General features: G+C 37.9%; 1 protein-coding gene across 1 annotated transcript in view; it reads right to left on the bottom strand.

The window, feature by feature from the left end:
* Nucleotides 1-25,775, bottom strand: part of LOC150081103 (laminin subunit alpha-2-like) — a 707,948-nt gene that overhangs the window by 144,822 nt on the left and 537,351 nt on the right. The window contains exons 51-52 of the mRNA XM_090380924.1: nt 25,085-25,247; nt 8,907-9,054 (exon numbers count right to left, since the gene is read on the bottom strand). Of these exons, the coding sequence (XP_090237050.1) occupies nt 8,907-9,054; nt 25,085-25,247 (311 nt within the window). The remainder of the gene's footprint in view (nt 1-8,906; nt 9,055-25,084; nt 25,248-25,775) is intronic.

Below are 25,775 nucleotides of genomic sequence, written 5' to 3' on the forward strand. Positions count from 1 at the left end.
AGAAGCTCTCATAATTATGGCTAGGGGTTTGCTTACTTCCTTTGCTGCCTCCTCTAATATAACTGGATAGATCCCTTCCACCCCAGGTGCCTTTTTTATGTTTATCCTCAACAATCTCTCTTCCACTTTCCTCTCAGTTATTACAAAATCATCCAGCTCGCTGCCAATGTTTACTTTACCTACATCATTCTCCTTCCTGAATAACTCCTCATGCGTGAATGTAGATGCAAAATACTCGTTTAGATTGTTAGCCACCTGAGCAGGATCCTCAACTCTTGAACCATCAATATCCAGTGGACCAATCTGATTCATCCCTTTCCTTCTTGAGTTTAAATATGTAAAGAACTCTTTTCTGTTTTTCTTTGCATCCTTTGCCAAGGATTTTTCGTAGTCTGCCTTTGCATGCCTAATCTCCTTTGTGACTTGGTTACAGACCAACTTATATCTATCATAGGCTTCCATGTCACCCATTAATTTGTATGTATCCCATGCATTTTTCTTCTCTGCCACATGTCTCATTAGTTCATCTGACAACCATTTAGGCCTAAACCTTGAACAATATTTCTTAGTTGGTATGTAAAGCCTGGTAGCCTCCAAACTTAGTTCCTTGAATGCTTCCCATTTTGAGTTTGCTGTTGGTAACATCATCAGTTGGTCCCACTGTATAGAATTTATATACTGTCTCAGACCATCATAGTCGCCTTTACGAAAACAAAAACCCTTCCCTTTACCTCTGATGGTAGTTACCTCCTTGAGTAAATCCCATTTCAACACACTGTGATCACTGCCACCTAGTGGTTCATTTATCTGCAGATTCTTAATACATGAAGAATCACTACTGATAATCAGATCAAGAGTATTGCTCCCTCTTGTTGCCTCACGAACATGCTGATGTAGAAAACAATCATCCAATAAATCCACAAAAGCCTTGCTAGTGTGCGAGTGACCAACCCACAAATTCCAGTCAATATCTGGGAAATTAAAATCCCCCATTATAAGACTCTCTGATTTACTGGCCCACTCTATTTCCCTGTACAATATCTTATTATACTCATCAGAGTCATTAGGCCTATAGCACACTCCTACTCTCAATTTTGATTTCCCTATGCTTATGTCACACCAAACTGACTCGACACTGCCCTGTCCATCGATGTCGACTGGCTTCACTTCCTTGGACTTTATATGTTTCTTAACTAATAGCATAACTCCTCCTCCCCTCCTGTCCTGTCTATCCTTTCTATACACATTGTATTCCCCAAATTCCAGTTCCGCATTACTTATATCTGTGTGACACCACGTCTCTGATATCCCAACAATATCTGCCTTTGATGTTTTGAGCAATACCTCAAATTCATCAAATTTATTTACCAAACTCCTAGCATTGGTGTACACCCAGGTATACATGCACCTGTTTTTATTCTTAGCTAAAATCCAAATATATGATATCATAATAATTTTTTGCATCCAGTTCCTTTGTAACCACATCATAATATCCTTTGAAATTTGTCAGACAAGACTTTTTGTTAACAAACCCATGCTGTGTCTGAATTATTGCTGCAGTTTTGTCTAGATGATCCTGCAATGCATCTTTAACCAGTGAATCCATTATTTTACTCGGAACAGAAGTTAAACTAACTGGTCTGTAATTACTCGTGTCACCCTTTGATCCCCCTTTGTGAATTGGGGATACATTTGCACATCTCCAGTCGGTGGGGACCTCCCCTGACTCCAAGGATGCTCTCATAATTATGGCTAAGGGTTTGCTTAGTTGCTTTGTTGCCTCCTTTAATATAACTGGATAGATCCCATCCACCCCAGGTGCCTTTCTTATGTTTAACTTCAACAATTTCTCCTCCACTTTGCTCTCAGTTATTACAAATTCATTAAGCACACTGCTACAATTTGATAACCTTCTGCCATTTTCAAAGCTTAATAACTCCTCATGTGTGAATGTAGATGCAAAATACTCATTCAGTTTGTTTGCTATCTGAGCAGGATCAACGGTCGAACCATCGATATCAAGTGGACCAATCAGATTCATCCTCTTCCTTTTAGAGTTTATAAGTAAAGAAATCCTTGCTGTTTTTCTTAGCATCTTTTGCCAAAGATTGCTCGTAATCTGCCTTCGCCTGCCTAACCTCCTTTGTGACCTGATTACAGACTAGCTTATATCTGCCATAGGCTTCTGAGTCGCTTGATAATTTATATGCATCCTATGCATTTTTCTTCTCTGTCTCGAGTCTCATTAGTTCATTTGATAACCATTTAGGCCTAAACCTTGAACAATATTTCTTAATAGGCATGAAACTTTTAGTAACATCCACGATTAATTCCTTGAATGCATCCCACTTAGAATTTACTGTTGATAACATCATCAGTTGATCCCACTGTACAGAATTTAAGAACTGTCTGAGACCACTGTACTCACCTTTACGGAAGCAAAAACCCTTTCCTTTACCCCTGATGGTAATTATATCTTTAAGTAAATCCCACATCAGTACACTGTGATCACTGCCACCTAGTGGTTCCTTTATCTGAAAATTCTTAATACACGAATGATCACTACTGATAACCAGATCAAGAGTTTTATCCTCTCTGGTTGCCTCTCGAACATGCTGCTGCAGAAAACAATCATCCAATAAATCCACAAAATCTAACTATTGCGTGAGTGACCAACCCACAAGTTCCAGTCAATATCTGGGAAGTTAAAATCCCCCATTATATGACATTCTGATTTACTAGCCCACTTTATTTCTCTGTACAATTGTTCATCGTACTCATTCGAATCATTAGGCCTATAACACACTCCAACTGTTATTTTTGCTTTCGCAGTGCTTATATCACACCAATCTGACTCAACAGTGCACTGTTCATCTATATCAACTGGATGCACTTCTTTTGATTTTGTTTTTCTTAATTAACAGCATAATACCTCCTCCCTTCCTATCCTGTCTATCCTTTCTGTACACATTGTACTACCTAAATTCCAGTTCTGCATTCCTTATATCTGTGTGACACCACGTCTCTGCTATCCCAACAATATCTGCCTTTGATGTCTTGACCAACACTTCAAATTCAAATTTATTTACTATGCTTCTAGCATTGGTATACATGCAAGTATACAGGTACCTATCCTTATTATTAGTTACCCTAACACATCCTATATATCCACCTGTTTCACGATGATTGCCATCAGTCACTGAAACCCCCAGCACCCCTTGCTCCAGGTCACTACTTATTCTAATAGAAGTTGTGCAAGAATCACCTTCCCCTCCGCCTGCAGCTACTTTTAACCTTTTAGTCTGTGAATCCCCCGAAGCTAGCAGTTTTCGCCCTACCTAACACTGCCTCGATAGCATCAGCAAATATTCTTGCACCCTTTCTATTTAAGTGTATCCCTTCCCCGTAGAAGCAGTCTCTCCTGTTAACAAGCACAGACCATGCTGAAAAAAATTCTACCCCTTGAGCCTTGCACATTCCCTCCAGGGCCGAATTGATTGACAAGGCTCTCATCATGTATTCCGTGATATTGTGTCTGGGCAGAATTGCGGACACTTTCAAATTTAACCCTGACTCAACTTTTTTGCAACATTGACCTGTACTTGTTAAGTAAATCTGCAGATCTCCTACTCTTAATGTCATTGGTGCCAATGTGTACAACAATATCACCTTTTGTGCCCTTAAAAGATGATATATGCTTTACAACATCAACTTTTGCCCCTGGCAGACATACCCTGGTCCCGTTCCATCTATCCTTTTTACACAATATATTCCCTGTCTCCCTGACCATAGAGTCACCAACAACTAGTTCTTTTGGGACCAGCGCATTCTACCTTGGAGATTGCCGCTGTTTTGCCTGATGCCCAGGAGTGAGCTCTGGCATTGAGTTGGGCAGCTGAGAGCTTGATGGGGCCCTCATATTAATTTCTTTGAGGGCATCTATCCTACACCTCAAGCTCTCATAGATGCCCAGTAGAATGCTCAATTGATGCCTAATTTCTAGATACTCTCTGCACATGGCACACAAAAATACATCCTTCTTGGCTAGATCATGTTCTGTTCCAGAGAGTTCGGCAAAAAATTCTCGAAGCCTATTCAAGTTGTCCTGAAAGAGTGCTGTTTGGCACTGACAAGTAAAGGCTGGGAGAGCTGACTGAATCTCCTAATCTTTGCATCATATGCAAATTGATGTTATGCCCTTATTCAATTTATTGATGTCATTTAAGAAAATCAGAAAAAACAGTGATCTCAGAAATAATCCTTCAGATAATCACTTCTAATATTAGTCCAATCTGAAGAGTAACTATCAGTTACACCCTTCTGCCTTGTAGCCACCCTGTTTCAGATAATAGAGTAAGTTTTTGTGCAGGATGGAGACAATTTCTTTGGTAAAATCCAAATAAATAATGTCAGAATTATTAGTGTCCATATGGCGACTATATTTATTACACTTTGTAGCTGCCAGTCTATCATATGCATGCTTTGAAAGAGACTATAGATGCATAAGTAGTAGCTTACACAGTGCTTTGTATCTACTGCTTTTGATATTTATTTTGCTATCATATTGATCATTATTGCAAAAAAGATGACACTGAGTTGACCCCTGTTAAATAAATAAATAAATTTCTGATTATATTCTGGACAGCTGAAGCCAGAAGAGCTTAAACATATATTGTAGCTGCTTTATTGTAACTGTTTTATTTTACAAACAAAACAGCTAACAAGAGGCTGCACTTTTTGTGGTAGTGTATAGATGCAATCCCTCTATGTGCAAATTTAGATCTGTGTATGTTACTTCAGGATCCCACCAACTTGATTGTTTGATGTGGATCTGCTCCACTCAATATCTATTCTATTTTGTGTGTATAGTTGTTCATTATAACCATTACAATCATTTGGCCCATACTACTATGTTTCGTATTTTTATTTGCCTTTTGTGTTTGCAGCTTTTATATATGTGTGTGTGCGTTGCCGTAAAAGCTTGAAAAATGGGCTTTTACTGGTCTGATACAATAAATACTATACTAGTATTTAACAGTTTGAATTGGGCTATGTATATAAAGTGCTTAGCATCATAATACACAGCCATTTCTGAATAAACAGAAAATTTTTAAGGTGGCATCGTTTTAGGTTATATCTCATATTGTGAATGCCTTCACAACGAGTTGCCATGATATTGCACTACTTCAAATAAGTAACGCTTCACCTAAGGAGAAGACCAGTGTTACTTATTCTCAGATAGGTACCACCACCCAGACAGCACTGTTTCAGGGCTATTTGGCCCTTCGTCAGTGAGTGGGTAGGTACCCAAGTGATGCAATGATGGCAAAAACAGTTATGAAGTATAACTCCACAATATGAGAGATGCCTGATGGTGTATGATGTATTTAGACTAAGGCGCATTTAGGGCTAGAGCCTCAAGCTGCAAACAAATTTAGACTATGTATATAAAGTGCTTAGCATCATAATACACAGCCATTTCTGAATAAACAGAAAATTTTTAAGGTGGCATCGTTTTAGGTTATATCTCATATTGTGAATGCCTTCACAACGAGTTGCCATGATATTGCACTACTTCAAATAAGTAACGCTTCACCTAAGGAGAAGACCAGTGTTACTTATTCTCAGATAGGTACCACCACCCAGACAGCACTGTTTCAGGGCTATTTGGCCCTTCGTCAGTGAGTGGGTAGGTACCCAAGTGATGCAATGATGGCAAAAACAGTTATGAAGTATAACTCCACAATATGAGAGATGCCTGATGGTGTATGATGTATTTAGACTAAGGCGCATTTAGGGCTAGAGCCTCAAGCTGCAAACAAATTTAGACTATGTATATAAAGTGCTCAGCATCATAATACACAGCCATTTCTGAATAAACAGAAAATTTTTAAGGTGGCATCGTTTTAGGTTATATCTCATATTGTGAATGCCTTCACAACGAGTTGCCATGATATTGCACTACTTCAAATAAGTAACGCTTCACCTAAGGAGAAGACCAGTGTTACTTATTCTCAGATAGGTACCACCACCCAGACAGCACTGTTTCAAGGCTATTTGGCCCTTCGTCAGTGAGTGGGTAGGTACCCAAGTGATGCAATGATGGCAAAAACAGTTATGAAGTATAACTCCACAATATGAGAGATGCCTGATGGTGTATGATGTATTTAGACTAAGGCGCATTTAGGGCTAGAGCCTCAAGCTGCAAACAAATTTAGACTATGTATATAAAGTGCTTAGCATCATAATACACAGCCATTTCTGAATAAACAGAAAATTTTTAAGGTGGCATCGTTTTAGGTTATATCTCATATTGTGAATGCCTTCACAACGAGTTGCCATGATATTGCACTACTTCAAATAAGTAACGCTTCACCTAAGGAGAAGACCAGTGTTACTTATTCTCAGATAGGTACCACCACCCAGACAGCACTGTTTCAGGGCTATTTGGCCCTTCGTCAGTGAGTGGGTAGGTACCCAAGTGATGCAATGATGGCAAAAACAGTTATGAAGTATAACTCCACAATATGAGAGATGCCTGATGGTGTATGATGTATTTAGACTAAGGCGCATTTAGGGCTAGAGCCTCAAGCTGCAAACAAATTTAGACTATGTATATAAAGTGCTCAGCATCATAATACACAGCCATTTCTGAATAAACAGAAAATTTTTAAGGTGGCATCGTTTTAGGTTATATCTCATATTGTGAATGCCTTCACAACGAGTTGCCATGATATTGCACTACTTCAAATAAGTAACGCTTCACCTAAGGAGAAGACCAGTGTTACTTATTCTCAGATAGGTACCACCACCCAGACAGCACTGTTTCAGGGCTATTTGGCCCTTCGTCAGTGAGTGGGTAGGTACCCAAGTGATGCAATGATGGCAAAAACAGTTATGAAGTATAACTCCACAATATGAGAGATGCCTGATGGTGTATGATGTATTTAGACTAAGGCGCATTTAGGGCTAGAGCCTCAAGCTGCAAACAAATTTAGACTATGTATATAAAGTGCTTAGCATCATAATACACAGCCATTTCTGAATAAACAGAAAATTTTTAAGGTGGCATCGTTTTAGGTTATATCTCATATTGTGAATGCCTTCACAACGAGTTGCCATGATATTGCACTACTTCAAATAAGTAACGCTTCACCTAAGGAGAAGACCAGTGTTACTTATTCTCAGATAGGTACCACCACCCAGACAGCACTGTTTCAGGGCTATTTGGCCCCATGAAACAGTGCTGTCTGGGTGGTGGTACCTATCTGAGAATAAGTAACACTGGTCTTCTCCTTAGGTGAAGCGTTACTTATTTGAAGTAGTGCAATATCATGGCAACTCGTTGCAACAAGCTGCAAACAAATTTAGACTATGTATATAAAGTGCTCAGCATCATAATACACAGCCATTTCTGAATAAACAGAAAATTTTTAAGGTGGCATCGTTTTAGGTTATATCTCATATTGTGAATGCCTTCACAACGAGTTGCCATGATATTGCACTACTTCAAATAAGTAACGCTTCACCTAAGGAGAAGACCAGTGTTACTTATTCTCAGATAGGTACCACCACCCAGACAGCACTGTTTCAGGGCTATTTGGCCCTTCGTCAGTGAGTGGGTAGGTACCCAAGTGATGCAATGATGGCAAAAACAGTTATGAAGTATAACTCCACAATATGAGAGATGCCTGATGGTGTATGATGTATTTAGACTAAGGCGCATTTAGGGCTAGAGCCTCAAGCTGCAAACAAATTTAGACTATGTATATAAAGTGCTTAGCATCATAATACACAGCCATTTCTGAATAAACAGAAAATTTTTAAGGTGGCATCGTTTTAGGTTATATCTCATATTGTGAATGCCTTCACAACGAGTTGCCATGATATTGCACTACTTCAAATAAGTAACGCTTCACCTAAGGAGAAGACCAGTGTTACTTATTCTCAGATAGGTACCACCACCCAGACAGCACTGTTTCAGGGCTATTTGGCCCCATGAAACAGTGCTGTCTGGGTGGTGGTACCTATCTGAGAATAAGTAACACTGGTCTTCTCCTTAGGTGAAGCGTTACTTATTTGAAGTAGTGCAATATCATGGCAACTCGTTGTGAAGGCATTCACAATATGAGATATAACCTAAAACGATGCCACCTTAAAAATTTTCTGTTTATTCAGAAATGGCTGTGTATTATGATGCTAAGCACTTTATATACATAGTCTAAATTTGTTTGCAGCTTGAGGCTCTAGCCCTAAATGCGCCTTAGTCTAAATACATCATACACCATCAGGCATCTCTCATATTGTGGAGTTATACTTCATAACTGTTTTTGCCATCATTGCATCACTTGGGTACCTACCCACTCACTGACGAAGGGCCAAATAGCCCTGAAACAGTGCTGTCTGGGTGGTGGTACCTATCTGAGAATAAGTAACACTGGTCTTCTCCTTAGGTGAAGCGTTACTTATTTGAAGTAGTGCAATATCATGGCAACTCGTTGTGAAGGCATTCACAATATGAGATATAACCTAAAACGATGCCACCTTAAAAATTTTCTGTTTATTCAGAAATGGCTGTGTATTATGATGCTAAGCACTTTATATACATAGTCTAAATTTGTTTGCAGCTTGAGGCTCTAGCCCTAAATGCGCCTCAGTTTGAATTGGTAAAAGACTGTCTGATAATTGCATTTGTGAATTCTTTTCCTTTATGACTTAAAGGAAAATATTTCCAAATATTTCCTATATTTGAGGGGACAGGAGATATTCCCCTTCCCCAAGTGTCCCTGTTTAAAAATAGAAAATGTAAATGGAGCAGCCAATCATCATTGTTTCCCACACTGTCTGATTATCACTTCTTCAATTTTTAAATAAGGGCACAGAAGAAAAAAATTACTGTAACTCACCTTCTAAACTATCTCTACTGGCATCTAACCTAACCCATGTTCCAGTATTGTACTTCTTTTTGGATTTTAATGTCAGTATAGACCTTCCTCCCAAACTGAACTGATATATAACATAACCTCCTTTTAGTTGTAATGATATAAAATGACCCTACAAATAAAATGAACAAGTACCATAATTAGAGATAGAATAATTGTATCTTGGTCTTGTGATAAGGACAGTAGTTTAAAATATTTATTTTTATTTAAAAAAATGAACTACAATGAATCCAATAACAGTGTATATATAACAGAGAAAACAAGTAACAAGGTTGTAAACATTAACAAAAATAAGACACAAAAAAAAACAGGTGGCTGGTTATACTTCACTTCTCATATCAGAAGAAAGCTGCAAGGGAATTTTGTGAATTGTCAAAATTTAAACTAGTAGTCTCCAACCATTGACTCATTGCTCACTTTTTATATACTTTGTCACTTGAAATAAGTATACCACCAATTTTCTGATAAAATAAATGTGAATTAAAATGAATTAAATTTAACCATGTTTATTAATCACAAAACAAAACAAATATTTGATAGATATTTTAATGCATACTTTGTGATTGGTGGCAGTAACCAGGAAATCAAAGTCATGCTTCAAGCATGTAAGGGTCATTCAAAGGTCTCTTCCTTCTATTACTTTTAAAGTGAGTTCTTTCTTTCTTTGGACAGGACTGTTGACGGCAATGAATTCCAGCTTGATTAGATATGAGTTAGAAAAACCTAACAATTTTTCTTCCACAATCATGGATGCAGGGCAGGCATTTTCTTTCTGCCAAAGTTGCACATATTCACTTTGGCTGAAATTGGCTTTACACTCCTCATTATGAAGTAACTGTATTATCTCTTCTCAAGTATTAACATCCACAGACAACACATTTTTTATGAATGGAATCAATCCATGCATCCATTTTCAAGTGTATTACATATCAGTTTTAAGGGCATAAAGGTGATCTGCAAACTTGTCTTTGCCTTCAGTTGCAATATCCTCTCTTGGATCATACTTCCAGAAATTGTAAAAAATTCTTTTTACAGGATATTTTGCTTGAATAAATCTAATTTGACAATGAATGCCAGTTGATTGTTGAAGTAATAAGTTCACATCATTGAATTTTCAAAATATTCAAGACAAAAAGCAAAAAAGATTTTCTTTGCCAATTTTAAATTATTGCAAATGTCAATTTTATTATCATGGTAAAAGAAGAACACACTATCATATAATATGTTTTTGACAGTGTTTGCATAAAGTTCGAAACAAGCTTTCATCTTATAGACTGCTCTCTTTTGCAACTCGGTAGCTAGTTATCTCTGTCCTCATTATGGATAATGGTTTAATGCTCTGTCTTCTCAACTAATTCCGGTACCCCTCAAGGTTCAGTTCTTTTTCTCACTTTTTTCCTTTTGTACATGGGTTACATTACGAGATGCCTTTGGCAAAGAATGAAAAGAAAAGCAGCAAAGACTTTTGTACTTATGTTAAATGTAGAAGGAAGGGGGTGAATCACATTAGGCCACTTGATATCAATGGGTTAACTGTTGATGACTCTGCTCAGGATGCTGACAAACTGAACAGGTATTTTGCATCTACATTCACACTATTTGCTATTTGGGTTTTTTTTTTTTTTTTTTTTTCAGGAGCATTAGCAACTAAGGCCATATTGCTCCGGGGATATGCGGTGGTCATTCCTGACTTTTCTACATCCACCGTATTTGGTGGTCACGGACTCGAACTCCAGTCTACTCAAGAAGCATGTGCTATGCACTACATTCACACATGAGGATTTCTTTATTTCCTTTACATTGGCTTTGGAGAGTTAAATGACTTTGTGATAACTGAAAGGAAAGCGGAAAAGAAATTGTCAAAGATGGACATAAAGGTACCTGGGGTGAATGGAATCTATCCAATTATATTAAGGGAAGCAAACTCTTAGCTATAATTAATTATAAGAACATCTTTGGATTCAAATGAGGTCCATAAGGACTGGAGATGCACAATGAATCCCCAATTCATAAAGAGGGAATAAAAAGGTGGTATGAGTAATTACATAATTACAGGCCTGTTAGCTTACTATTCTGTTCCAGGGAAAATAATGGAGTCACTGATTAAAGAAGAAATGGAGGACCATCTGGACAGGAAAGCAATTATACTGCAGTCACTGCATGGATCTGTTAAGTGGCAGTTTTGTCTAACCAATCTGATAGGTTACTATGATTCAGTGACCAATGAACTGGATGAAAAAAAATAATTTTGATATCATATAGTTGGATTTCAAGAATTCTTTTGATGCTGTTGCACATAAACTACTGCTTTACAAACTGAAGCAATGTGGCATAAGGCAAGTTACTGTTATGGATAAAGGGATGGTTAAGCGTTAGAAGACAGAGTGGGCACAGATCTTCATAGGACTAATGCTATTAGTGGAGTCTCCCAGGATTCAGTGCTGAGTCCATTGTTATTTTCAATATTTATTAATGATAGTGATGTAGGTATATCAGGCTTAATGTCTAAGTTTGTACATGATTTAAAGGTTGGCAGGATGGTTAATAACAGTAATCAGGGTTGATGAGCTGAGAAATGGCAGTTGAAGTTTAATATTTACAAATGCAAGGTACTACATATGGGTCACAGTAATCCCAGAGTAGCTTATTTACTGTGTGGTACTACACTCAGGTATTGGAAAATGAAAGTCCTGGGGTAATTGTGTAGTCAGATATGAAATTCTCTGAGCAGCGTAGATGTGCTGCCAGGACAGCTCATGGGATTTTGCCAATGATATACAGAAACTTTGCCTGTGGGAACAATGAGGTGATTATCCCTTTGTACAAGACTATGGTTAGGCTGCATCTTGAGTACTGTATACAGGTCTGGAGGCCTCACTTTAGGAAGGATGTAGATCCGCTGAAACGGGTGCAAAGATGTTGTTGTTGTTATTTGGTTTTTAGGAGCATTAGCAACCAAGGCCATATTGCTCTGGGGATACGCGGTGGTCATTTCCCTGACCTTTCCGCATTCTCCGTATTTGGTAGTCATGGGCTTGAACCCTGGTCAAGAAGCATGTGCTACACACTGCTGCTCCTGCCCACCTGGCTACGGAGGCGCCTGGGTGCAAAGAAGGGCAATCATATTGGTGAAGGGAAAAAAGAGTGTTCTTATCTAAAAGGCTTCAGTTCTGCAAATTGCAGTGTCTGGAGACTAGGCATCTATGGGGTCATCTGTTGAAGCATAAATTCTGGTGGAGGAAGGATGGTTGCAAGACAGATATGCGTAAGTTTGCCTTCAGCCAGTGGGTGTGTTAATTGTTGGAACAGGCTTCCATCTGTTGTTGTGGATGGTTTGAATAAATTCAAGGAAGAACTAGGAAAATTCTTGGACGATAAGATGGGTGAAGTGTGTGTGTGTTTATGTTTTTTTTTTTTTTTTTTGCTCATGCTATACAAGCTTGCATCATTTGCCCACTACTACTATCACTATTGCTATCTGCCCTCTACGATCCATGTCAGAGAATCCTACAAAGGATGTGCATTTAGATCATCTAGAAGGCATATGAGGTGGGGCAGTTAATTTAGTAAATTATCAAGATCTGCAATGGAGCATGATATGTTTGGTGAGATATAAATGGAGACAAGAGTGAGAGTAATGCTACCTAATAGTGTGTTGGGCCACCTTTTGCACAATAACTGGCTTGCACCTGGTGTGCATCAACTCCACGAGGCCATGGAGGTGTCCTCAGGTATCCTGTACTAGCTGGACAAAAGGACATCCCAGAGTTTGGCAATGGAGAGAGGTACTGGCATGGAATGGCAAATGCTGCATTCCACAAAATCCCACAAATGTTTGATAGGATTGAAGTTTGGGGAAATTTGGCCACCAGAGGAGCACACAAAATGATCCTTGAACCATTTCTGCACAATGTAGGCCTTGTGACATGGGGAGTTGCCTTGCTGAAAGAGTCCAGTGCCATCTGTATACACAGTTGCATGGAGAGCAAAACTTGGTCCAAAAAAAATGCTGAGGTAGGATCTGGTGACACCTGATCACCGTCAAATATGCATCGGTCCATTGGCAAGATGGAGCTAGACCTTTATTTAACAGACCAGGCAACTCTTTTCCAATTGTCCAATGTCCAGGAATGGTGATCCTGTGCACAGTGTAGGCAAGTGTTGATGACAGTCAGTCAAGATGAGCATATGAACAAGTCCCCTACTCTGTAGACCTATATACAAGAGCATCCACTGGATAGATACTGTGCTTGCAAATGTTCCTCTGTGTCTGTCATTAATCTGTCATTAATTGATGGATCACAAGCTACTTGTTGTCCAGGACAGCATGTGCCAATTGCCATTCACCTTGACTGTCAAAAAGTGGAGGTCTTCTCCCTTCTCGGCATGTTGGGTAATTGTGCATCTCTTTGGACCATTCCCTCAAACAGGGGTAGTCATAACGTTTTAGCTCATGAGTGTATAAGAAATTAGCAGAAAAGAAATATGCAGAAAACCAGTTAAGTATAGGCACCTATATATAAACACTATTTGAGAAAACAAAAATGAAGAGGCGTATAATGAACAACTATACATACAAACAGTGCAGACCAGTAAGTCAGAATGCCTTATCATGTGAGATTTTAATTTTCTAGACATTGATTGGAACTGGGTGGTTGGTTGGTAACTCAGCAACAGAAAATTTTTGGATTTACTACATGACTGTTTTCAATATCGAAATTGTCAGGAGGCAACAAGGGGGAGCAACTCTTTGACTCTTCACAAAACAATTCTGCAATATGAAAAGTTGCTTTCATATATTAAGAACTTGCAGGTACAGGAACTACTAGGTGGCAGTGATCATAGTGTATTGATGTGGAATTTATTTAATGTTAACTACTATCACTGTCAAGAAGAAAGAGAAGGAATTTTGATTCTGTAGGTCAGAGGCGGGAAATCTTTTTAGACCAGGGGCAAACTTCAAGTGCATAAGAACCCATGGGGCACATCTTTGCCGAGAAAATAATGAATCTTAAATTTAAAAATTCGTAGGTATGCACAAGATCATATTAAGCAATATTAATTAAAATATTATAATGTATTATTAATTAACCACACAGTTATAATGCTTTAAATACCAAAACACCAAAGACACCACAGTTATGTTTTAATTTTAATGGAACTTCTTACCTTCGCTCTGGAAAGCTCAGAGATGTTAGATGGCATTGATGATGCAGCAATTCTTAGTTGGTTTGCAAGATTATCATCTGTAGGTCTAGCACGCAAGTGGTTCTTGGCTAAATTTAATTTTGAGAAAACTGTTCACATTGGTAAGTAATAGAAAACAGTGATGCAGTTTTCAATGCACAATTTTTTTTTTTTTTTTTATGAAAACCCCAAACATGAAAGGTATCAAAACCTATAGTACTAGTACTGTGCATGGGTTGAAGGAGATGGGGAGGGAAGGGATTCCTGAAAAGTGGATATTTTTCAGTATCTACATAGGATTTATAAAATTCCAAAATAGATACACTATTAAATTTGGATTTCAAAGTATTATCCAATTGTAAATGAATTAACTCTAGTTGCAAGGAGTCAGGAGCTTCATCTGGCATCACATTGGCGGCTTGAAGTGGTGAAACACATGTTTAGTCTCTAGAGCAAAGTTTCCGGCATCCCCCTCCCCCCATACTTCTCCTTCAACCCATGCATGGTACTAAGTACTATAGGTTTTAATACCTTTCGTGTTTGGGGTTTTCAAAAAAAAAAAAAAAAAAAACCCATCAAAGAGTTTCTCACATTCTTAGTTTGAGTTCTGATTTCGTAAATCTTGAAACCTCTTTTGAAATTGATTCAAAAGATTGAAACACTCTGCAGCACACTCCACTAATGTCAATTCTGGTTTCAGTTCTTTTAGTGATGGAAAATGTACCATGCAGTGTTTTTTTCAGTTGAGTTACAAACAATTTCAGCATTGATTCAAAGCTCCTGATATTGATAAGAAGAGAGATAAGCTGATTTGACCCTTGCAATTTCAAATTTAGATAATTTAAGCAGCTAGTGATATCAACCAAAAACGCCAAATCACATAACCACTTTTGGTGCTCTAGTTCAATAATGGGGGAGCCTTTAATATCCATGAAGAGATTCACTTCATCTTTTAGATCATAGAAGTGCTTGAGCATGTGCCCTTTGCTTAGCCAGTGAATCTCACAATGGTACAATAAATCACCATATTCGGCTTTAAGGTCCTTTAACATTTCTTTAAATTCTATTTTGTTCAATCTCTTATTTTTTATGAAGTTAATACATTTTATTACTACTTTCATCATAGTGGTCATTCTTAGAGAATGTGCACAAATTTTGTTGGTGAATAAGGCAGTGCACACTATTAACACAGATTCCAGTTGATGGCTCTACAATTCTTTCTTAATTAAATCAAAAAGTCCTTTTTGAGATCCTACCATAGATGGCACACCATCCGTAACTACACTGCTCAGTTTTTTATAGGGTAAATCGAAATCACTTATTCCTGATTTCACTTCAGAAAAGAGATCTTCACCTGTTGTAGTCCCGTGTATTGACTGTAAAGCAAGTAAATCTTCTCGTATCGTAAAGTTTGCATTTATTCCATGTACAAATATAGCCAAATGTGCCATATTTGATATATCTATTGTCACATCTACAGCTATGGAATAAAACACAAATTCTGATGCTGCTTGTTTCAAGGATACTTGGATATCGTTAGCCATGTCTTTTATATGGTCAGAAACTGTCTTCTGTGATAAACTAATAAAGTAGAGCGCTGAAAATCCAAATGTCAATAATCCGAACAAGGTAGCATTTATTAGAATTAGCATATGATGCAAGAAAGCAAGCTTATGCAGCATCAGCCAAAAAAAAAAAAAAAAAAACCACTTCCATTTCACCCCTCCATTCGTTTGAAATACCTGTCCAGCTGAGCCTTAATTTTATTTAGGCTATCAACTTCCACAACAAGGGTTGGAAGTCTGTTCCACCAACCAACTACCCACTGGCTAAAGCCAAATTTCCGCACATTTATTCTACCCTTTGTTCCATTCACTAATCTTGTTGCCCTTCTTTGTACTCGTTCCAGCAGCTCTACATCCTTCTTGAAATGAGGCCTCCAGACCTGTATACAGTACTCAAGATGTAGGTGTGGCCCGACCATTGCCTTATACAAGAGAATAATCACCTCCTTATCCCTGCTAGAAAAATTCCTGTATATCATTGACAAGACACCATGAGCTACTCTTGCAGCCCATCTGCACTGCTCAGAGAACTTCATATCTGCCTGCACAATTACCCCCCCCCCCCAGGTCCTTTACATTCTCTACCACTGTCAGTGTGGTACCACAGAGTTCATATGTTGCTCTGGGGTTGCTGTTTCCCATATGTAGTACTTTACACTTGTCAATGTTAAACTTCATTTGCCAACTCTCAGCCCATCTGCACAACTATTCCAGATCCTGTTGCAGCAGCATAGTGTCAGTTGTGTCCTTAACAACCCTGCCAACCTTTGTATCATCTACAAACTTGGACATTAAGCTTCATATATACCATCATCAATATTATTTATAAAGACAGAAAACAATAATGGACTCAACACTGAACCCTGAGGGACTCCACTAATAACATTAGTCCACAATGAGCAGTGTCCATTGATTACCACTCTCAGTCTTCTCCCCCTCAACCACCCCTTTATCCATAGCAGCAATTTGCCTCCAATGCCACACTGCTCCAATTTGTGCAGCAGTCTTCCATGTGCAACAGTATCAAAAGCCTTTCTAAGATCCAAGTATATAATATCAAAGTTATTTCCTGCATCCAGTTCTTTTGTGACTGCATCATTAGTATCCAATCAAATTGGTCAGGCAAGACTTCCCCTTAAGAAAACCGTGCTGTGTCCGAGCTATAACTGAAGTCTTGCTAGATGATCCTACAGTGCTTCCTTAACCAGTGCCTCCATTAATTTTCCTGGAACAGAAGTTAAACTCACAGGTCTATAATTACTTGTGCAAATGTGACCCCAATTCACAAAGAAGGATCAAAGGCTGACACATCTCCAGTCTATGGGTACCTCCCCTGAGTCCAAGGAAGCTCTCATAATTATGGCTAAGGGTTTGCTTACTTCCTTTGCTGCCTCCTTTAATATAACTGGATAGATCCCATCCACCCCAGGTGCCTTTCTTGTGTTTATCTTCAACAATTTGTACTCCACTTTACTCTCAGGTTTTACAAGATTATCTAGCTTACTGCCAAAGTTGAATACACCTCTGGCATTCCCCTCGCTGAATAACTCATCATGTGTGAATGTCGATGCAAAATATTCATTTAGTTTGTTAGCTACCTGAGCAGGATCATCAACAGTTGAATCATCGATATCAAGTGGACCTTCCTTCTAGAGTTTACATAAGTAAAGAACTCTTTGCTGTTTTTCTTTGCATCCCTTGCCAAAGATTTCTCGTAATCTGCCTTCACCTGCCTAACCTTTGTAACTTGGTTACAGATCAACTTGTATCTATCATAGGCTTCTGTGTCAAACCGTGTTAATTTATATGTATCCCATGCATTTTTCTTCTCTGCCATGCCTCATTAGTTCATCTGACATCCATTTAGGCCTAAACCTTGAACAATATTTCTTAGTTGGTATGTAAAGCCTAGTAGCTTCCAAGATAGGTTCTTTGAATGCTTCCCATTTTGAATTTGCTGTTGGTAACGTCATCAGTTGGTCCCACTGTATAGAATTTAAATACTGTCTCAGACCATCGTAGTCGCCTTTACGAAAGCAATAACCCTTCCCTTTGCCCCTGATGGTAGTTACCTCCTTGAGTAAATCCCACTTCAGCACACTGTGATCACTGCCACCTAGTGGTTCCTTTATCTGCAGATTCTTAATGCATGAAGAATCACTGCTGATAATCAAATCAAGAGTATTACTCCCTCTAGTTGCCTCCCGAACATGCTGACATAGAAAACAATCATCCAATAAATCCACAAAAGCCTTGCTAGTGTGTGAGTGACCAACCCACAAATTCCAGTCAATATCTGGGAAGTTATAATCTCCCATCGTAAGACTCTCTGATTTACTGGGCCAGTCTATTTCCCTGTACAGCTTCTTATTATACTCATCAGAGTCATTAGGCCTATAGTACACTCCTACCCTCAATTTTGATCTCCCAATGCTTACGTCACACCAAACTGACTCGACACTGCACTGTCCAGTGATGTCGCCTGGCTTCACTTCCTTGGATTTTATGTGTTTCTTAACTAATAGCATAACCTCTCCTCCCTTCCTATCCTGTCTATCCTTTCTGTTGATGTTGTACTCCCCAAATTCCAGTTCTGCATTCCTTATATCTGTGTGACACCACGTCTCTGATATCCCAACAATATCAGCCTTCGATGCTTTGAGCAATATCTCAAATTTATCAACCAAACTCCTAGCACTGGTTTTCACGCAAGTATGCATGCACCTGTTTCTATTCTTAGCTCCCCTAACACAACCCATGTGTTTACTTGTACCACAATAACTCCCAGCAGTCTCTGAAATATCCTGCATCTTTCTTTTCAAGCTTCTGCTCATTCCAATAGAAGCAGTGCAAGAATCACTTTCACCTCTGCCAGTGGCTACTGCTAATCTATTAGTCCTTGTATTCCTCCAAGCTAGCAGTTTTCAGACCCACCTAACACTGCCTCGATAGCATCAGCAAATATTCTTGCACCCTTTCTATTTAAGTGTATCTCATCCCTGTAGAAGCAGTCTCTCCTGTTAACAAGTACAGACCAGGCTGAAAAAAAATTCTACCTCTTGAGCCTTGCACAATCTTTCCAGGGTTGAATTGATCGACAAGACTCTCATCATATACTCCCTCCTATCGTGTCTGGGCAGAATTGCAGACACTTTCAAATTCAACCCTAATTCATGGCTTTTTTTTCAATAGTGAGCTGTACTTGCTGGTCTCCTACTCTTAATATCATTAGTGCCAACGTGTACAACTATATCACCTTTTGTGCCCTTAAAAGATGATATTCATTCTACAACGTCATTAACCTTTGCCCCTGGCAGACATACCCTGGTCCTATTCCACCTATCCTTTTTACAAAGCATGTTTCCTTGACAATAGAGTCACCAACAACTACTAGTTCCTGTGGGAACAACACATTCTGCCTTGGGGGTTGCCGCTGTGTTGCATGATGACCAAGTGCAAGCTTTGGCATTGATGTGGGCAGCTGAGAGCTTAATGGGCCCTCAATTTAGACCCTTCGAGGGCATCCACCCTGTCCTTCAAGCTTTCATATAGGCCCATAACAACGCTGAGTTGTTGCCTGATTTCGTTACACTACTTGCATTGCACACACACAAAGACATCCCCCATGGCAATATCATGTCCCGTACCCGATTGCTTCACAAACATCATGCAAGCAGTTTATTTTTTATACTAGTGCCATAAAATCATTACAGTAAGCACCAGTTATTGTGATCTCATTTGCGAATTGAATTTTGATTCTATTAAATGACAATTCTAATAAGCCATACAGAGGTATGTTATCCATAGGTTATAAAAATGAAGATATAAAGCACAAACTTACCTTTATTACCTTACCAATTACAAAATTAAATGATACATGAAAATCGGAAGAATATTATCCACAGGTTAGCAAAATAAAAATAAATTTATGCTTACGTACAGAGCTTAATTAGTATACGTACAGTACTAACTAAACACAACACTTTGTAATCTGTTATTCAACTCACTTTGTAATCTGATACGGTTTACCAATGATTTTATTCTGAATGTCAAGATGTATCGTGAATGAGAAGGCAAACTGGACAATGTCTTGCTTATCCTACAAAATATGCTACCACATCCTCCAGTGGAAACATTGAATAAAATAGATGATTTGAGGTCATCTTTCTTCCATCAATTGTTATCGCACTCCTCCAATCAAAGGACCAAGGAGTCATCAAAAAGTTGAAGAGAATCTACAAAAAATGTCTGGCATCGTTTACTTTTAGCAGAAAGCAACAAAGAAAGCATCGTAGCTTTTTCTAAAAAGCTACGTCTTGAGGACAGCTGCTACATGTGAGCTGATATGTGGGAATCACTTACTGTGAAGAATTTAAAAAATGCTTGGAAAAAACTGTGGTCTATTGCAGAAGAAACCATAGGAGATGAGCAGAAGAAACCATAGGAGATGAGCAGAAGAAACCATAGGAGATGAGCAGAATCGAACTGAAGGAGATGAGGACAAATACTGAATGAGATGATCAACTTGTTTCAGTCAAACCCTGGGTTTGAAGATTTACCAACTAAAGGTGATGCAAGGGCATGGATGGAAAATGATATTGATGCAACAGGGTTTCCTGTTTTAAATGAAAATGAAATTGTGAATGTAAAAGAAACTGGAGCTCCCAAAAATGATATGGATGAAGACAACAAAGAAAATGACATCAACACCGGGCCTACGCATGCTGATGCATTCACCGAGCTATAGACTATGATAGCTTGGTACAAGCAACAAACTGAATACTGTCCAATTGAACTACTCTTGCTGAAAAGAGTGAGAGAGCAAAGAAACAAAGTTTGAAAATGGTGTAGCAAAAAATAAGTAATTATTTTTGTTAAAGACCTATACATCTGTGTTATTGTGGCTGAAAGCTCCATTTGTTATTAGCATTAGTAGAGGCATATGATGCAAGAAAGCAAGCTTATTCATCATCAGCCAAAAAAAAAAAAAAAAAAAAAAAAACACACACCACTCCCATTTCACCCCTCCATTCGTTCAAAATACCTGTCCAGTTGAGCTTTAAATTTGTTTAGGCTATCAACTTCAACAACAACTGATGGAAGTCGGTTCCACCAACCAACCACACGCTGGCCAAAGGCAAATTTCCGCACATCTATCCGACATCCGTCCTTCCTCAATTTGAATTTATGCCCTCTGAGGTGATTATTCTGAGCAAGATGAAGAATCCCATTGGCATTCAGCATGCTCAAACCATTCAAAGCCTTATACACCTCTATCAGATCACCTCGCCGGTGCCTAGTCTCCAGACTCTGTAATTTGCAAAACTTAAGCCTTTCTTCGTAAGAGCAACCCTTTGTTCCATTCACTAATCTTGTTGCCCTTCTCTGTACCCGTTCCAGCAGCTCTACATCCTTCTTGAAATGAGACCTCCAGACCTGTATACAGTACTCAAGATGTGGCCTAACCATTGCCTTATACAAGGGAATAATCACCTCCTTATCACTGCTAGAAAAATTACTGTATATCATTGACAAGACACCATGAGCTACTCTTGCAGCTCATCTGCACTGCTCAGAGAACTTCATATCTGCCTGCACAATTACCCCCAGGTCCTTTTCATTCTCCACCATTGTCAGTGTAGTACCGCAGAGTTGATATGTTGCTCTGGGGTTACTGTTTCCCATATGTAGTACTTTACATTTGGGAATGTTAAACTTCATTTGCCACCTCTCAGCCCATCTGTTCAACCTTTCCAGATCCTGTTGCAGCAGCATAGCATCAGTAGTGTCCTTAACAACCCTGCCAACCTTTGTATCATCTGCAAACTTGGACATTAAACTTGATATCCCATCATCAATATCATTCATAAACACCGAAAACAACAACGGACCCAACACTGAACCCTGAGGAACTCCACTAATAACATTAGTCCACGTTGAGCAGTGTCCATTGATTACCACTCTCTGTCTTCTGCCACTCAACCATCCCCTTATCCATAGCAGCAATTTGCCTCCAATGCCACACTGCTCCAATTTGTGCAGCAGTCTTCCATGTGCAACAGTATCAAAAGCCTTTCTAAGATCCAAATATATAATATCAAAGTTATTCCCTGCATCCAGTTCTTTTGTGACTACATCATAGTATCCAATTAAATTGGTCAGGCAAGACCTGCCCTTAACAAAACCATGCTGCATCTGAGCTATAACTGATATTATGTTATCTATGAATAAAAATATGCAAGTACAACTTATTTGATTTTATTTCTAAACTTACTAAACCTTTTTTTATTTTTTTTCAGTCTCCAGAACAGTATTTTTGAAAAGTACAAAAATCCAAACTACCTCCTGTCCCAATTAGTTCAGATTATAGATCCTCTACTGGATTCTCAAACAATCTGACTTTTTTCTGGAGTTAAAATTTGTGCAAACAGCAACTATACACTGTTTAACAAACTTTCTTTCATTTGTGTGGTTTTAGTTTCTTTACAATTAGATCACACACTTCATAACTGGCTTGAATTTTTCGGCCTGGTCTGTACTTGTTAACAGGAGAGACTGCTTCTACAGGGATGGGATACACTTAAATAGAAAGGGTGCAAGAATATTTGCTGATGCTATCGAGGCAGTGTTAGGTGGGTCAGAAAACTGCTAGCTTGCGGGGGGGGGGGATACAAGGATTAATAGATTAACAGTGGCCACTGGCAGAGGCGAAAGTGATTCTTGCACTGCTTCCATTGGAATGAGCAGCAGCCTGGAAAACAAGATGCAGGGTATTTCAGAGACTACTGCGAGTCATTGTGGTACAAGTTAACACATGGGTTGTGTTAGAGTAGCTAAGAATAGGAACAGGTGCCTGTATACACCAATGTTAGGTGTTTGGTAAATAAATTTGATGAATTTGAAGTATTGCTCAAAACATCAAAGACAGATATTGTTGGGATTTCAGAGACTTGGTGTCACAGAGATATAAAGAAGGCAGAACTGGAATTTTGGGAGTACAACGTCTACAGACAGGATAGACAGGATAGGAAGGGAGGAGGGGTTATGCTATTAGTTAAGAAACACATAAAATCCAAACACAAATTTTTTTATGGAGTACTTAAAACAACTTATATTAAATGACTGTTTTGCCCTTAAGGCTTATGACGTGTTTTCATGTGGAATTTTGGAGGACTTCGTCAGAGAGCTGTTTTAAATTTGACGGAGGGCAAAATTTTGCTCATGGGTGAGAGATTCACAACCTCTGCTGTAGGCGATTACAATGGTCATAGATAGTTCTTAAATTCTTTTTGATTTGACCAAACAATGTTCTTAACAACTGCAAATGCCAAATGGAAATGAAACTATTGAGGTTTTTACACCCAGAGATAACTGATGTTTAGAAATTAGATCTAGACATCAGATGAGTTGATGAGATTAAAGAAATAATTTTAATTTGCATCACAGCAAGTTGCCAGGAGTTTGCCAATAAATTAATATTTCATGCACAAAAATAATACAAAATAACAAAGAAAAATAAAATAATAAATATCATGAAAATTCGTAGCACTCCTGTAGTGACAGGAAGATACAACATAATGAGTTTGTATAAATGGAGGAGATTCAACAGTTATAGGGAGCATTATAGATGATGCAAGTGATGGTGGGGCAGCAGGATAGCTTGCTATAAGAAGCAAATGACATCTGTAAAGTGCATTGAGGCAAATATATGGTTGTTAACATTCAGTTCATGGATTTTTAATGGTAGAAAAGAAAAATGCACGAAATTATGTTTCTAATTATCAGGGACCAAGGACCACAGATGCCTACAGTAAGCACAGGTGTAGTCAGGTATTTTAAGACAGATTACAGGAGATCTTTAGCTAAGAACACAAAAAAAAAAAAAAAAAAAAAGTGATGAAGCACATAAGGCCACTGGATATGAAAAGTGTAACTATTGCATCAGTGGTTCCATCTTTGGAAGTTGTTAAAAAGCTGAATAAATATTTTACATTTATATTAATACATGAAGCTTTTATGGATGTGGATACCAAAAGTATACCTGAAGTTAATTTTATGATAACTGAGAAAGTGGAAGTTAAATTGTTGACTGTAAGATTTACCTCTGTGCTACAGAAAGTAAGGGAGTCAGTGGTAAAGAAGTAATGCAGGATTGTCTTGACAGCAATGCAGTCATATTAGTAATGGCAACATGCAAGGAAGCCTATGGCTTATACTGCACCAGCCAAAAAAAAAAAAAAAAAAAAAAAAAAAAATATGTATATATAAAAAAAATAAATAAAATAAAATAAAATAAAAAAATTAATAATAAGAAGAAAATAAAAAAAAAATAATAATAAGAAAAAGGAAATAGACAACCAAGCATTTCCCTCCTCCCATAGGTAATTTCCCCAAAATGTAGGTAACTTATTCCAGTAATTTATAACTCACTGGCTAAAATAAAATCATATGTTAATAACAGCATGGATGTGTTAAGTGTAGATCTTTGTCTGACCAATTTAGCTACTATGAGGTAGTCACAAAGAAATTGGATTAAAAAAAGTGATTTTGTGATTATATTTTCGATTTAAGCAAGGCATTTGATACTCTTCTATATGAACAGCTTTATAAATCAGATGTATAACACTGGGAGCAAGTTACTGCTATATTGCTAAGAGGTAAAGGATGGAGTGGTTATTATTTGCCACTGCCCTTCATGGACTAATGCTACAAATGGAGTTCCACAGGGTTATATAAGGGGCATATACTGATGCAGGCATAGAAATTTTAATTTCTAAGTTTTCTGATGACACAGAAGTAAGCAAATCCGCTCCAACAAAACCAGTATAAATTAGGCAGAAGGCAGATGGGCTGAAAGATGGCAAGTGAGGTTCAACTTTGATAAATGCAAGGTAGTGAATTTAGATATGTGTAATATCAAACCATTTGGATAGTATGAAACTCAAGGTAGTTGAAAATTAAAAAAAAAAAAAACTTGGGGGTAATTGTACAGTATGAGTTGAAGTTTCTTGAGCAATTTTGATTTGATTTTTTTTTCATGGCATAGTCCAAAAATAAAATACATTAAAGATTATAGGCAACCTACAAACCGGCTACCATTCTAATGTATATAAAACAAAAAGGTAGTAAATATCAATAAAAACAAATAAAAAATAAGAGTACATGTGTTAAGTAATGGTAAGTAAAAATGCCTTGAGCAAAATACAGATAGGCTGCTAAGATGGCACATCAGCATCTAACTTCCATACAATTTATCTTCTTCCAAAAATGGTTTAATTCATCTAAATGCCAACATTTCAGTTGAAGGTACAAACTTTTCTTGTGGTTTAAATTTTTTAGGATATAAATAGATACTAAGAAAACCTAGGTGTTTTTATGAAACAAACTTACATTTTTGGGATTGCAGGAGAAAAAGAGCAGGGCATCTTCACTAAATGTCTTAAAACCCATCGAAACAGTGATGTCATTTTTACTGTAATGTCTAATCTGGGGCAATACAGCATATCCTTTTCCTCTGAACTGGTATGAACTAAAATCAATTTCTTCTGTAGCTCTGTAATAAGATATTTAATTATTTCACTAAACATACATGTATTGCACTATAATTCAATATTTGAATTATTTAAATTGAATACCTGAAAATGAATTAATAGATAACAATTTTCAATATGTGTTCTGAAGACCTTAGAAAAAAATAAGTGAAGAAATTTCAAAGCAACCTCACAACCACTTACTGAAATAACAGCTCTAGAAATATTAAGGCACTGTTTTCTAACTCACAATTATGACATCAGCATTATTCTCATATAACCACTCCAACAACAGATTCCTCCCATGTGCATTGTTTATTGGAAGTTCCATTTGTTAGTACACTTTTTCTTAAACACACACTAGCATTGGAATAATTAGGATTCAGGTTCAGTAATTGACTGGAAGAATTTCTGAAAGCCTTTTTCATTCTAGGTTATAGTAAATTTGCCTCAGTAGGAGAAGTTCCCCATGGGTTATCTTAAGTTTAAATTACAGCAATGTAAACTGCCCTGCAAAGATATGCAGCTCAATGTGTGATTTAGAGTATACA

Source organism: Mastigoproctus giganteus, chromosome 9 (genome assembly GCF_048544385.1).
Source record: "Mastigoproctus giganteus isolate SK-2022 chromosome 9, ASM4854438v1, whole genome shotgun sequence".
Classification (NCBI taxonomy): Eukaryota; Metazoa; Arthropoda; class Arachnida; order Uropygi; family Thelyphonidae; genus Mastigoproctus; species Mastigoproctus giganteus.